Consider the following 14,664-nt stretch of genomic DNA (forward strand, 5'->3'; position numbering starts at 1 on the left):
GGATTACCAAAATGACTGAGTGGTGAGAACACAGCTGGGCAGTTGCATTTGTGCTCAGATGCCTTACTATTTAACTTTGGATACAAGTTTAAAAGTCTCAAAATAAAGAAAAAGCCCAATTGAGATTTTGTTACTTGACTTTCTAAACTAAGGCTGGTGTCCCTAAATCTGATTTCTCATCTGCTGTGTACTTTAACATCCCATTAATCTTCAGTAATACTCAACCCATCAGTCCTTGAGTCACAGCTGAAAATCAGACTTGGGGACTACTCTAGGTTGGGCTTGATGGTCTCCAAGGTCCCTTCCAGCCTAGCTGATTCTGTGATTCTGTGATTCAATCCACAAGTGGGCTTCACTGGTCTCCCTGTACAGTCCCAAGGGACATGGGCTCCTCTTGTGGATGTGCTGGGTTTTGTGAGCAGCTCTTGGAGGATCCCAAGGGCAGGGAATCAGAGAAGATGAGTCTCCGAGCCTGAAGCTGTTCCCTGTGTGCACCTCCTGTGGCTCCTGTGCCAGGCTGATGGGCTTCTCCTACTGCCTCCTCCCACACAGGGTTAAAAACCTTTTCCTTCCCATTATTGAAGGGACAACAGTTGAAATTTCCAGCTTTAAGATGCTGTGTCAAAGTTGGGAGGCAGGATTTTCCCTGGGTTTCCAGTAGGGTTTCCCTTGGAGATCCACTGCCTGTTGGGGCTGCCCTGGATTCCTCAGCGGGGCAAGTGATGGATCCCCAGCCCCAGATGATGCTGGAGAGTGGAATTCAGCCACCAGGACTGAGTGGATTTGAGTGGCTGCTGACCTTCCCTGCAGCAAAATAGCACCTTGTCCTGAGATCTTGGTGGGCCTTGGGGAGTTTGGTTCCTGTCCCTTCCCAGGCAGGGATAACCCTGCTGGGCTGGGTCTCTCCATGGAGAGCAGAGTGTTTACTGGCTTGTATCTGTCTCAGCGTTGACACTCCAACAAAAGGTTAGAAATCATGAATGCATCCCTTTATTTCTGCTCCACAGTGCCTCTCTTTTTTTCTGTGTAAACCCTTCACTTGCCTCTTGCCCAGCCTTTAGAAATGATGATCAAATGCGAACTTTCAGGGTTTATTTATAGCATAGCCTTTATGGAAAGAGAGAAAAGAAATGATTAAAAAGCAATTTTACAAAATATTTTGTTTTAAGAGAGAATTCATTGTGTTTTAAATCACTGTATTCATTGTACTGTCTAGACTGGCAAACAAAGAAGATAGAGCGTCATTCAAATTAAGATTGTGAAATCCTTGGTGACTGGAATTATGGATTTGGATGTCAACCCTCAAACAAACTATTTCTGAACGGCAGTATTATCACTTTGCTATATTTAAGGCTTTGTTGGAGACAGAGCAGTGCACAAGGTTGATCCGATTCAGTAATGCAATTCTAATGTTCCTTTGTTTCCCGTTTCATTATAAATTCATATTTTCAATGTTCTGTTCCTCTTTGTCCCCAGAAAACTGTTGAAAAGACTCTCCTCTGGGAGTAAAGTTTTTTGTTCAAGCTAACAATGACCAAACTGACTTTAAAACACAGAAAAACATACAACTAAAATGTGAATTGAGAGAGGGAATTAATTTAGGATATTTTGAGCAACACAGAATGGGTGACTTGTTGAAAATTGCTGGCTGTGTATTTTTTTGCAATGCTATTCCACAGAACCATGGTAGTTGCTGTGAGACTTTAATGCTGTGGATTCTCAAAGGTCTGTGTATTTTCAGTAGATTTAAAAATGCCAAAGTATTTTAGAGGATAAACTGGAAAACTGATAAACTTGGAAGTTGTTCTCCTTAGCTCAGGGTGGATGATGAGAAGAAGAGAAGCAGCATTTTGGGGAAGCTGTAAGAGTAAAGCAGAACACGAGGGTGTGGAGCACCCATGTCACAGCCAGACCATAGCCTGGGAATGGTGTTGTGTCCTGGTCCTGAGTGTGCACAGACAGGGGAATGCAAAGTCTGGCCCTCCCTTTCATTTTTGTCGCACCTGTGATAAAAAATGGATTTGCCTGTTTAGACACTTCAGATGTTACAGGTTTATTTTTGTGCAGTGTCTCCAGGGCAGCTCAAAAGGAGGTGTAAAGCAAGGAGCAGAAAGGAAGGTGACTCTTCCATTAGTGAGAGAGTGTTTCAGGGGGCTTTGTTTTCCCTAAGGCACAATGGAAAAGCAGTAGCCATTGTACCAGAGGGAATTGGCTTCTACTTTGAGTTGCCCTTTTTTTTTTTTCTGTGTGTTCATTCATTTTTTGGATAGACTGTAAATCCAGCTGGCCGTGTAAGGGACTGACTATTGTAAACAGGGACAATGCTTGAGCATTGTCAGTGTCACCTGTTAAAGGCCAGGGAATAAAATGCCCATTTCTCTTACTGGGAAGGATATCAGCCTTTCCATGGCAGTATTTTAATCTGGCTGCTGTGCAGAGTCTCAGTGCCAGCAGGCTCACATGTCCCAGGCAAAAGAACACACTATCTCTCTGCAAGTGTTATTTCAAGGGTGTTTCTTGGGGAATCCAAGTACAATCAGCCTCTGCACCTATGAAGGAGAATGGGCATATGAGAGCACAGAAATGTTCCCTGCTACTGTATCAGCACCCTTAGCAGAGTGGAGTCCTGACTGCACACCTGGCAATGCTTCTGCCTTTGGTAGAGCCTGCCCTGGGCTGGTGACACTGCACTGACATTGCTCATCCACCTTGCGAAGTTCTGTGAGATCCTTTGCTGAAAAGTGCTGGATTAATGGAAAGCATTCACTAGGGCAGGTATTCCAGCCTGTAAAATCATCCAAACCTTTTAAAAATGTTCCAGCCTTTTAAAAAGGTTCCAGCAGTAGCACAGGCTGCCTGTTCTCCAGGGTTCATCCTCATTCTTAGGCACTGCATTAAAACAGGTTCGGGTCCTGCTTAGAAACTCTGAACCCTGATTTAGTCACACACTGACTCTTGAGTCCAGACCTTTAATGTTTTTAACAGTCTTCCATCTAAAAGCTGTTGCTTTGATTCTCCTTGTGAAATCACTGAGTGTCTGCTGCCTCTGAGAGCTCAGGCCTCTTAACTTTGGTGATTCTCATTCCAGTGGGATTGCTTGGGAGAATCCACGGAAAATCAGAATCTCACAGAGATCAGAAAAGGAACCAAATTACTCATCCCTCTCCCTTCCACACATGGCTGTCCCAAGACTCCTTCTGCAGGGGATTCTGTGAGCTCTGACTTTATTTTGGCCAAAAACAGAGCAGGATCAGAGTTTGCCTCTTACACCTTTGTGCTGGAATGTGAGGGTGGCTGTGAGCTGCAGAACAGACCTTCCCAGGTTACCTTCAGCTTGTGGAGCACCCCTGAGTCCCCCTTGCTGCAGGGAACCAATACTTTCAGAATATGATTACAGGATCTCAAGTACAATATCATTTTATATGAGAACCCTCCCCTCCAGGGATGCAGTGTTTAACATTTCCTTTGGTTAGAGTAAATAATAAAAGATAACTCTGTTCTGCCTGGGACTCCCAGTGAGAGAGAGGAACAGACTTTGGTTACTGAGGGTCTGCAGAGCTTTGTTCTCTTGACTACTTTATAATGGGATTGAACATATTTGCTGCCATCTGGCCTGTTCAGCCGAAACAAAATACATCACTAATGTTCCGATTGGTTTTGAAACATCTTGTTCTTGTCAAAAAGTATTTTAAATCAAAACAGGCTTTTCCAGTTGGTGTTTGTCTTCTCCTAGGAGGCCATGGCGAAAATGGGGAAAATTGGAAAAGTTGTGCAGCCCAACCACGAGCATAAAAGGTAACGCTGGCCCTGGTGTGTTCCACTGGGACAGTTCAAGGGAGATAAAGTTGGGGTCTGGAGATGAGGTTGGGGGGTGTCTCTTTACAGCCCTGCTCGACTGCAATAGTGCTTAGCATACAGATGCTTTAAGAATCATGGTATATTGTATTTTTAATCATTGTTCATACTGTATTTCTAAGGATTATTTTTATTAATTTTTAAGGCCTGATTATTTATATTATATTTTAAGTATTAGTAATACTATATTTTAAAGGATCATTTCTATTAATTTTTAAGGATTATCTTCTATTACATTGTATTTTAAGGGTAATTTGCGTTACATTTTTACGGGCTCCGGATCGCACTGGCGGCGGCGCGCGGGCTCCCCCTGGCGGCGGGTCCGGGCTGAGGGGACACGGCGGGGACATGGCGGGGGGACTCGGGGCCTGGGCCCAGTTCTGGGCCCCGCAGCACGGGATTCGCTCTGAGGGGCCGGAGGGTGTCCAGGGCAAGGGGCTGGAGCACCAGGAGAGGATGAGGGAGCTGGGAAGGGGCTCAGCCTGGAGAAAAGGAGGCTCCGGGGGGGCCCTGTGGCTCTGCACAGCTCCTGACAGGAGGGGACAGCCGGGGCGTCGGGCTCTGCTCCCAAATAACAAGAGACAGGACAAGAGGAAACGGCCTCAAGCTGTGCCAAGGAAAGTTTAGATTGGATATTTGGGAAAATTTCTTCATGGAAAGGGTTGTCCAGCCCTGGCACAGCTGCCCAGGGTAGTCCCCATCCCTGGAGAGATTGAAAAGCCTTGTGGATGTGGCACTTGGGGACACGGGGCAGTGGTGGCCTTGGCAGTGCTGGGGGAGCAGCTGGACTCGGTGATTTTGGAGGATTTTTGTCACCTGAATGAATTCTGTGAAGCTCCGGTGTCTCCTCACTCTCAGGACAGAGAGCTCTGGGGAAAAACTGTCTGAGAAGCCAAGCTGGCTGTAGGGAAATGAAAGGTGGAATTGCAGCTGGAAATCACAGCTTGGGTGGAAACTGCACCAGCAGTGCACAGGGAGGGCTCTGACCCCGGCAGCAGCTGTACCCAGAAAGAGTCAAAGTGTCTTTGATGCTAAGAGAAGCAAGTAAACATAGATATTGCAGGGGATTTAAATCTTCAAATCTCAGGCTTTGCTGACATTAGCTTTCTTACACAGATTTTATGACAAGAAATACAAAGTATTTTTGAAGCTTGTGGAACACCAGAAAGAGTATCGCTCCATCATGAACAGCTTGTGACCCAGAGGCTTGGGAGCTGGGAACAGCCGGCAAATTTCCAGGCATGTGTGATGCGGGTAATTTCTTCTTACTGTACTGTCCATGTTAAAAATACCCTCTTATCATTTAAAGTATACATTTTAATTTTTAATGAGAAATAAAATGCAGTCACTTTACTGTGAAGCACTGGGTATTTTCTGTCAATAATCCCTGCGCACAGGGACAAGGAATATTCATTTGTTCCAGTCAGAGAACACAAGACAACCAGTTGCAGGTACCCCAGTGCCAGTATTTGGACTGGCAGGAACAGCACAAGGAATAACATGATTCACTCAGATGGACTTCAATCCATGGAGTCAATATTCACATAGATGGACTTTACACATTTAGCTTGAGAGAAATTCCTTTTTTAGTATTGGCCTAGGCTGCAATTCCCAGTTAAATGCAAACAGGAGTCACACAATAACAAAATTATGCTGGGGATATTTGGAAAATAATAGTTTCTGGCTTTTTTTTTAATGTTAGTAGTCAGCCCTGGAAAACATCTGGTAATTTTTTTAAAGAAACAATGCACTTCCTGCCTTGTAGTTCATGGAAAAGCAGTTGTTACCCTTTCCAAAGTACCCATTGTCAGGAGAAGCAGCTTTACAAGTTCAGGGACATAATTAAAGACAATGAAAGTTGATGGGAATAAAATGAAGAAACTTCTTAACAAAAAGAGTAAAACAAGCAAGAAAATGACTCTGACATAGTGGGGTGTCAGAGCTCCCAACTCAGGGGCACGATAAAATCTGTCAACTGAAAAGACAGAGTGGGAAAAAGAAACTGGAGATCAGTGTGTTGTAACCAGTAAGTATTCTAAAGTAAGTATTCATAAATCTTAATATCTCTATTTTAATATGCAATTAGTGTGTAAAAATGAAGTCCACAGCTCCAAATGGATAACAAAGGTACAGGTTATACAGGGGCAGATGTGCAGGGTTGGCTGGCACTGCACCAGCACTTTTACCTCTTTGCAGCTCAACACAAACAATTTCAGCAAAGTTTCCATAAACTTCCTGCTATTTATATCATTATCCTCAAACTGGCCTTGATTTCTCTCTCTGAACTGGTAGCAAGACTTAGCACGAGGGCTGTAGGGAGTCTGGAAAGGGAACAAGCAGTCACACTGCCTTGGTGTAAAATGTAGATGCACAGGCTTCAAGGACTCTCTGTGCCTTGTGTGGGCTTGCACGACACAGTTACAGAGATCTGTTCACACTTCCTGCATGGCCTTTAATGCCTTCCTCCCCTTGTGATACTTGTACTTTATAGTTGCATTTTTGTTCCAAGCCAGTGTGCCTACCAGTTTCATATGATCCATTTTAAAACCAGAGCTCTGAGAACTCTACATCCCAGTGGCTGAGAAATCAGCTGTGATAACACAAACACTGCTGCAGGATTTTGCAGTGAGACTGCTTGACCATCCTTGTGTTATACAAGACTTAGCAAATTGTTCAGTTTGCAAGTTCTCAAATTAAAATTTAATTCAAATTGAGCCAAGAAGTAAAATGTTAAACCTCAGGAGTTCTAACACTCTTCAGCTGCAGGTCCATGGGCACTGTAATGTTAAACTCTGATTGTGGCTTGAGGCATTCTTGTAAATCTGCCCTCTGAGGGCTCCACATTGCGTGCCTTGGCCATGCCAAGCACTGCTGAGTCCTTGAGCCTGTGGCAGGAGCACAGTGGCAAACCCATCCCACTGCCCCAGTCCAAGAGAAGCCTCAGTCATGGCTTGATGAAGTTTGGCCAAAGGCCCCAGCTGGGGTCGGTCAGGCCCCTGAGCTGCAGACCCTGCCATCCTCACCCCTTCAGCTGCAACTTGCTGACAGATTTTTATCATGCAAATTAAAAGAAGGGAAGCAACCACCATGTCATCAGCTGCTTCAAGAGTCCTGCAGAGAGGCCCAAGCTTTGCTCACATGGAGAAGGCAATATGCTGGTTCTAAAGAAGCAAAGAGCAACTCGTAGGAAAAAACTCCATGAGACCCACCTGGGTGAAGAGTCCTCACAAGGTAAGAGTCAGGAATGACAGCCTGTCATACAGGTAACCTGCAAACTGAATGTTCACATGAGATTGGTTATTTTGTATTCTGATGCATTTCAGTTCCATGTGTCTCTTAAGCACTTTGAAAGTTAAAATCTCTTGAATGCAGAACCTTTCTGTGCTGTCCAAATACCCCTACACTGTTCAATCATGGTACAGTATCCAGAGGAACCCTTCTAAAAGGGATCCCTGCTGCCCCAACCCTTGGATTCTGTATCAAGCAGAAAAGGATTCTGCTTGATACAGAATCCTTCTGGGAACTGGGATTCCAGCATTAAAAGGCAGAGCCAGTGTGAACTGTTTGGATTTGGCAATACCTGGGGGAAAATCCAACTGCTTTCTACTGGAATCTGATTTGAAATTTTAGAGGCAAGTTAAAATCCTGCAGTTCAAATCTGAGTGATATTTGAAAGGTCCAGCCTGACCCTTTCTAGGTCTGTTTTTTAATTAACCAGGCTTTTCATGGAACACTGTGTTCTCCTCCCTGCTAGGGTAACTGCAGGACTTCTCCAGGTAAGAATTCCAGAAGCACCTTCACTAGAAAGCTATGGATGCATCAGGATGGTAACATTCCACCACAGTATTGCCAGTACCTGCATCAGAAGGTAAACTCAACAATGGTACAGACTGGTTTTCCTTGCTGGGTCTGTTTCAATCCATTTGTTATGTGCTGCTCACTCAGTAAATGCTGATTTATAAACACTTAGGGGTCAAGGTTGTTTCCTTGGCTTATTGTGTTGCTTCTCACAAGAGGTGTGAAAAGCAACACAGTTCCACAATAAAGAACATTTTCTTTTTTTTCCCTTGTATCCAGCCTCCCAGTACAACAAGCAACCTCTGACTGGGGCCTGGTGAGATTAGGAACTTCCATGCTGCTTTTTGTGGAATGTTACCCCAGAGATTCAATAAACTACACAAAAGCAAAATGCTGGAGGCCTGTTTGATATTTCACAGAGTTGTTTGATCTGACATGTGTCAAATGATAAATGTAAATGGCTGCAGGATCATTCAAGCCCAAGTGGGTTTTGAAATGCTGTGGGAAAATTAGAGGATAAATAAATCTGATCCCAAGAGCTCAAGCTCGTTGTTTGGCATGTGTCAGAATGCAGACAGAGGTAAATATTACCTTTGTCTGCAGGGAGGGCAGGTTACTGCTGCTAACCAGGGACTGTGCCTCCAGTAGGGGGTCAGGCAGCAACTTACCAAATTAAAAAATGAAGATATGCTAAACATATTGGAGGTTATTTAATGTTTGCAGGGAAATTGGCAGGATTAATGAACCCTCTTTCTACAATGGACTGTGAAAATGAATGTGATTATTTATTTTTAATACATGGTTTTCCTCTGCAAAGGGGCTGTGCAAAAATTGAGCCTTTGCTCTTCTACACTGGTATTTACAGATTAACAGAGAGATTTATTTACTTTTTTTTTTTTTTTACATTTATATTATTTATTTACAGCAGAGATTTACAGATCAGCTAGGGGAGGGTTTCCTCTCCACAGCTTTTTTCCTGTGGATCTTATTCTGGAAGCTCCCTGGGTCATGGCTGAAGCCCTCAGGATTAGGGGTGCCCGTGGACACAGAAGCATTGCAGCTGCATCAAGGTGGAGTTGTCCAGAGTGACTTCCAAGGCCAGTTATCCCAGATAAACCAGCAGGTACAGCCAAGGAGCAGCTTGTACCTCTGGAAAAGCCAATTCCACATCCTTTCTTACCCAGACTGCTGCTGATTTCCCTGTACAATACAGAGAGGTCTTGGGAGTGAAAGGGGGCAGAGTGTGAGGACGGTAAGATTAGGCTGCACATGCAGCGACAGCAGTGAGTTAGTGCTGGTCAGAAAACAGGAAAATTGAATGTCAGGGCTGGCACCACCAACAAACCCAGCAAAGCACAAACAACATCTCAGCAGAAGCAGCACAGCTTGACTGGCAGCTCCGGGGCACAGCGAGCAGTGTGACAGGTCAGGGAAATAAAACCTCTCAGCATTTCAACTGATGCAACTTGACAGGGACCCCAGTGAAAACAGCAGCACAACATTCTGCTGCCATTTTGATGGGATTGTTCTGCTGAGCTGAACAATGATCTTTGTTCTTAAAAACAGCCAGTGAGGAGTTTGTGAGCTGTGCTGTAACAAGAAGTCTCCAGGAGCCCTCAGTGCAGGGGTTCTGCACCCAGCATCACCTCATCTGCTGCCACTCAGAAAGGAAATTTGAGACAAACCATGTTTGAAATCCAGAAAAAAAATTGTTCCTGATGCCATCAGTTTCATCATGTGTACAAGGACTGGGAATGTGAAATTTGGCCCAAAGGTATTTTTATGAACCTCACTCTGACTTGTACTTTTTACTCATTTTCATTTGAGTGCAGGGTTTTTCTTTGTGCCTCTTGTGTTTTGTTTGCACACACAGAGTGTTTGGCTGAGTCCACAGCTGTGTTTATTCCTAAATCCCCATCCAGCCTATATGAACCCAGTCTGGCTCAGCTTCCAGCTTCTCCTTGAGCTTTGTGTTTGACACCCATCACCTCTGACTGCCTTTGACCCCCTGGGGTGGTGGATCAAGGTCTGGGGATCCCCACGGCTGCACTGCTCTGCCTGTGCTCAGTCCCAGCAAGGCCAGCGGGGCACTGATGGATCCCAGAGTCCTTCAAGGCCTTTCACAAAAGAATCCCGTGGAAAGTAAGATTTGCTGCACTCAGAATCCTTTGTTTGGTAGAACAGGAAAGGAAGGACTCCTCTGAAGTTGACCCATTTGTGCTTCAGTGAATTTTTCATAAAATTGACAAAATCCTGTTTTAATCTATCCCACTCCACAACCTTCTAAGGGACTCTGTAGGTTTCTCTAAAATACCTCTGTGGTTATTGTTAATTAGAAAAAAATAATATTGCTGAAGGATCGCTTTTCAGTTGAACTTCCTGAACATATGGTTCAAACTGAAGCTGAAAAGGAAAACTTCAGGACAAACTGTATGAATTACTACTAATAATAAAATCAGACATTTTTTATAAGTCCACATTAATCTTCTTTAAGAGCTTTGGGTTAACCACATTTTTTAAATAAAACTTTTACCGGAGCGGAATTTATTAAGAGAGCTCAGTGTTGCCTTAGCTCTGTTCCATGGGGCATCAAGAGAAGTTTTATTACTGATTTCAGTCACAACAGACTTAGATCTACACAGAATGGTTTTGATAAGCCCTATGTAAAAGTTTTATTGGTTTAAGACATGAAAAACAGACATGTTACAGAGACCACTTCTACTCTATAAACAGCCATAACATGGATAATGCATCGCACTGGAGTCAGTGCTCCAGAGTGTAAATAATGGTGTGGAGGGAAGGAAAGCCTGGCCAAGTATGTACAGCTAAGAAAAACAACATAGACCCAGCTTGTATGTGGTACTTCTCCTCTACAGATCTCCAAATTAAATACAAATAAAGTCTGTATCATTAGGTCATACAGATGGAAAAGGGGAAAATTAACCAGGCCAGGGAAAGAGGGAAGTTGATGCTCTTTGTTGTTATGTCTATCTTTGTACTTGAAACTATAACTACTGAGGCATTATTTGAAACAGGTTTTGAGGCCATGTGGTTGCTGTTTGTCCTGGATGGGTTCTGTTCAAAGTCTCCTTTTCCTGTATGTTATAAAACAGTGTTAGAAAAACATGAAACAGCCGGAAGTATTACATGGTGTCTCCCAGAGGTGTCCCTGGCTGTTGGGGATCCACTGATTTGTTGTTCTCCCAGAGGATGGGCATAGTGGCAGTGGTGATGTGGGGCTGTGCTCTGTTATCTTTATCCTAAAGACAAAAATGTGCTTTTGTTGCACCAGCATTAGCAACATGGCCCCTTGTTCTCCTTTGTACATAGATCTTTTTATAGTGTGGTGAAAAAAGTGTGAATGGCTTGTAAATATAACTTGCACTTGCTCCAAGGTGCCAAGCTCACACTGGCTCCAGTGGTGCAGAACATGGGCCTTAAAAATCCTGAAATCCCTTTATAAATGCAATTATGGACATACTTCCATCCATATTCTGTGCTTCATCCTTGTATTCACTTGGAAAAACTACTTAAATGCTGTAATCCCAACCATATGGCTCACAGCCTCAAAGAAGGCATTCAGCAGACACGTTTGTCTGGAGAATTAGGGTTTTACACTGATTATCCAGTGACTGGAGATGGGATACCTCCTCTGGGGGAGGACAGGAGCCCACACCAGGGGCTGCCTTGACAGAAGGACCCTCTAAATCTGTTCTGTCCCTTTCCTGTTAAACACATCCTGGGCTGGAATAAACAGTTAGTGAGCTTACATTGGGATGAGATGTCTTTGAACAATTTTTCCTCTGCAAGACCACACAGATTTCCTTAAAAACAGTAAACAGATTTAAAAAACCTTTATGCATGACTAGAAACCAACTTACTGAATTGTTTAAAATGGAACTTCCACTACTTTTGTTTGTGTAAAAAGCTTTTACAGGACTGCAAACCAATGTAATTATGCCTAGATCACTGTTTTATTTTAAGCAAATGTTTCGTATGGGAAGCAGGAATGTGGGACAGAACGAGACCTAAGCCTGGTGTGTCCTACTCCTGATTTTTACCCATAGAAATTAATTTTATGGGACAGCTGGATTTTTATGCTGCTGATTAAAAAGACAAGTTGTCTTCTCAGAAGTGAGTTCATGCTTGAAGATGAGACTTCATGTTTGTTACATCTCGAGCTTTCACACAAATGTGATTATTGGACTGTTGGTTTTTGTAATAGGTTGGGGTTTTTTGCATAGTGGAATACAAATAGTGTGATTTTCTAGTGCATTTTACCCATTCCACAAGTTTGTATTGTAATTTAACAGTATCCTCTGAGATCATCTGTTACTTTTTGGCTGCCTAAGACTTGATGAGCATTTCAAAAGCGGCACCTTGTAGATGTGAAAGCAATGAGCAAATAAAAATACAGTTACTGATTTTTCAGGGAATATAAAAGTGGGATTTCTCCTGCTTCTAGTGAGGGAACCTACATTAATTCAGGGAGAAGGGCTTGGTCCTTACACAGGCCTTGAGATTGCTGCCAGAAGAATGCCTTGTTTAGTAGCCTGTGTAAGCACTGCCTGCACTGTCAGTCCAGAACACTTCCCACAGAATAAATGCCCACAGCTGGTTTCTGCTGGGAGAGGGGCTCACTGGAGACAGGTGGGGCAGCTGGAGTTGCTGTGGTTCCTGGGAGAGATGTAGTGCAGAGTCTTCACAAAATTAGTAATTTGATTGACATATTCAGTTCATTAATAATAATTTACAGTGATTAGCAGAAAGTCACAGAAACTCAGCGTAGATATCACACAGAACTAATTGTCACTGTTTCCCTCCTCCTCTGCAGTTGTGTCTGTCACTTAAATGTACTGAAATAAAGTCTGGTGTGTTCTCTGCCTTCCTGGGATGCCAGAATGGGATTCTCTCTGTACCATAAACTGAATGGCAAAAAGAATCCAGGTGAGTGTTCAGGAAACCAGGTCTCTTGCCAGAGCCAGGTCTAAAACTATGAGTTCACCAAATGAGTAATTTTAAATCAGCACCATTCATACCATTCTTTCCTCCTGTAATGAGAATCTGTAAATAAGAGCAACTGGAAGTTTTAAAATAATGTGCCATGACTTTGATTCAATGATTTTCAAGGGCTTTTCCAGCCTTAACAATAGTGTTTCTATAACTACTGGAAAAAAATCTTTCTTTACTATGAAGTTATAAATGTATTTGTTTCCATCCTCAACAGAAAAATGTCAGATGCCAAAGGCCTTTAAATTGTTTTCAGATTTTCCTTTTCCTGCACTGATAAGATTCTCTCCTATTCTGTGCAGAGATAGCAACCACAGAATATCCCAGCAAAGGATGGCGGGGTAGGAGTAAGACACCACGGCCAGATCCAAGTCCAGGACATCAAACTCCAGGCAAGCAGATTTTATTTCACACAGTGGCACCTGAAATTCATCTGGCACATCCCATTCCATTCTGACTTCCTGTGCAGGGCTGGGGGGCATTTGCAGATCCTGAACATCCTCTCAGCTGGACAAGCAGTGATGGCTTCTGTCAGCTGCATCCCAGAGCAGTGATGTTTATAAACACTGCACACACAGAGGCTCATTAGGTATCTACTCTATTTGTGCACAGGGATAACACCCACATTTCTTTAGCTTTGTCTCCTACAACAAAGAGAACAAAATGTGTTTCTGGTTATGTGATAGATACGGAGTCAAGGGAAGCCCAGCATTCCCAGACTGTAACCAATGGAAATTCTGAAAGGCTCCCTTGCCCTTTGCAACCTCAACAAGTTGGAATCTCTTGTGTATTTTGTATTAGCTTGTCTTGTACAGTAATTAACTTATATATGACTCCTAGGGGACAAGTGATTATGGTTTATTTCCAGATGACTCATGAGCAAGTCTGCAGAAAGAGAGTTTGTGCTGCTCAGAAAACAGGAAAATGGAATATTTACTGTTGCTGATGATACCAGTTCTGGCTGCTGAGCTCAGGCACCAGGCAGAGGGGCTGGAAGCTTGTCAGCTTGAGTGCAAGGGCCTGTTGAGACCCTGCAAATGCTCCAGCTCAGCTCCCAGAGCATTTGATTAGGACTAGGAATTACAGCAAAGATCCAGGCAATGATCCTGCACTGTGTGAATAATACGTGTGTGTGGAGGAAGAATAAAAATCATTCAATCATCATTCAAATCCAGCATTGTGACACATTTTTAATTTCCTTGTGATCTCTCAGTGATTGAGTGAAGCAAGGTGGTAAACTCAATGAGCTCTTGCAGGATGACTGGGGGTGACAGATCCAGAGGGAGCAAAAGCAGGCAGTTCCTTACATACACAGTAAAGCTATGGACTTGGTTATGGATGCCATGGAATTCCTGAGTCCAGCAGGTCCCAAGGCAAGGTGGGTCTGGTTTCACCTGGTATGGACATTCTTTCCTCCAATTGCATTAATGGAGCATTTGGGTGGAAAAAGGAACTCAGGGTCACCTTCAGCTAAGACATCAATGGTTTAGTCTTGTCCTGAGTCGATCAGCTGGGAAAAACATGCCAGGTCTGTCATTTATTTTTAATAGATTATCTGCACATAACCAAATTTCTGATTTATTGAGTCCAAGCACTCCCAATGATGCTGGAGTTGGCTCTAACCAGCATCAATGGTTATGAGGGGCCTGCCCAGCTGGATCTGATAGAAGGAGAAGACAGATGATATCTGAGATTGCTGTAGGGCTGCCAGAACTAATTTACCCCTTCCAAAATCCTGAGCTGGCCTCTGAACATTTGAACTGTGATTGAATTAGAGATTGATTATGGCAGTCAGTGTTTGTGTCATGAGGCTTTGAGGTTTTGATGGCACTAAACAGTCCTAACAAAATAAAATATTTAATGTGACTTTGCCTAAAATGACAAATTTTTAGGGACCTTCCTCTCATGCAGTAAATCTATGTGTTATTTCAAACAGCACTATTAAAATTTTCATTGCTCCTAACATTTTAGGCTGGAAACTTTGCAAGTGCCCTTAGGAAT

General features: G+C 43.4%; 1 protein-coding gene across 5 annotated transcripts in view; it reads left to right on the forward strand.

The window, feature by feature from the left end:
* The window catches only part of FGGY (FGGY carbohydrate kinase domain containing), a 290,561-nt gene extending 277,101 nt beyond the window's left edge, over window positions 1–13,460 (forward strand). For all 5 annotated transcript variants that reach the window (XM_077182576.1, XM_077182579.1, XM_077182575.1 and 2 more), the window contains 4 exons: window positions 3,734–3,795; window positions 4,972–9,427; window positions 12,488–12,600; window positions 12,966–13,460. In XM_077182576.1, the coding sequence (XP_077038691.1) occupies window positions 3,734–3,795; window positions 4,972–5,053 (144 nt within the window). In that variant the 3' untranslated portion in view covers window positions 5,054–9,427; window positions 12,488–12,600; window positions 12,966–13,460. The remainder of the gene's footprint in view (window positions 1–3,733; window positions 3,796–4,971; window positions 9,428–12,487; window positions 12,601–12,965) is intronic.
* The last annotated feature ends 1,204 nt before the right edge of the window (window positions 13,461–14,664 follow it).

This window comes from Agelaius phoeniceus, chromosome 8 (genome assembly GCF_051311805.1).
Source record: "Agelaius phoeniceus isolate bAgePho1 chromosome 8, bAgePho1.hap1, whole genome shotgun sequence".
NCBI classification, from domain to species: domain Eukaryota; kingdom Metazoa; phylum Chordata; class Aves; order Passeriformes; family Icteridae; genus Agelaius; species Agelaius phoeniceus.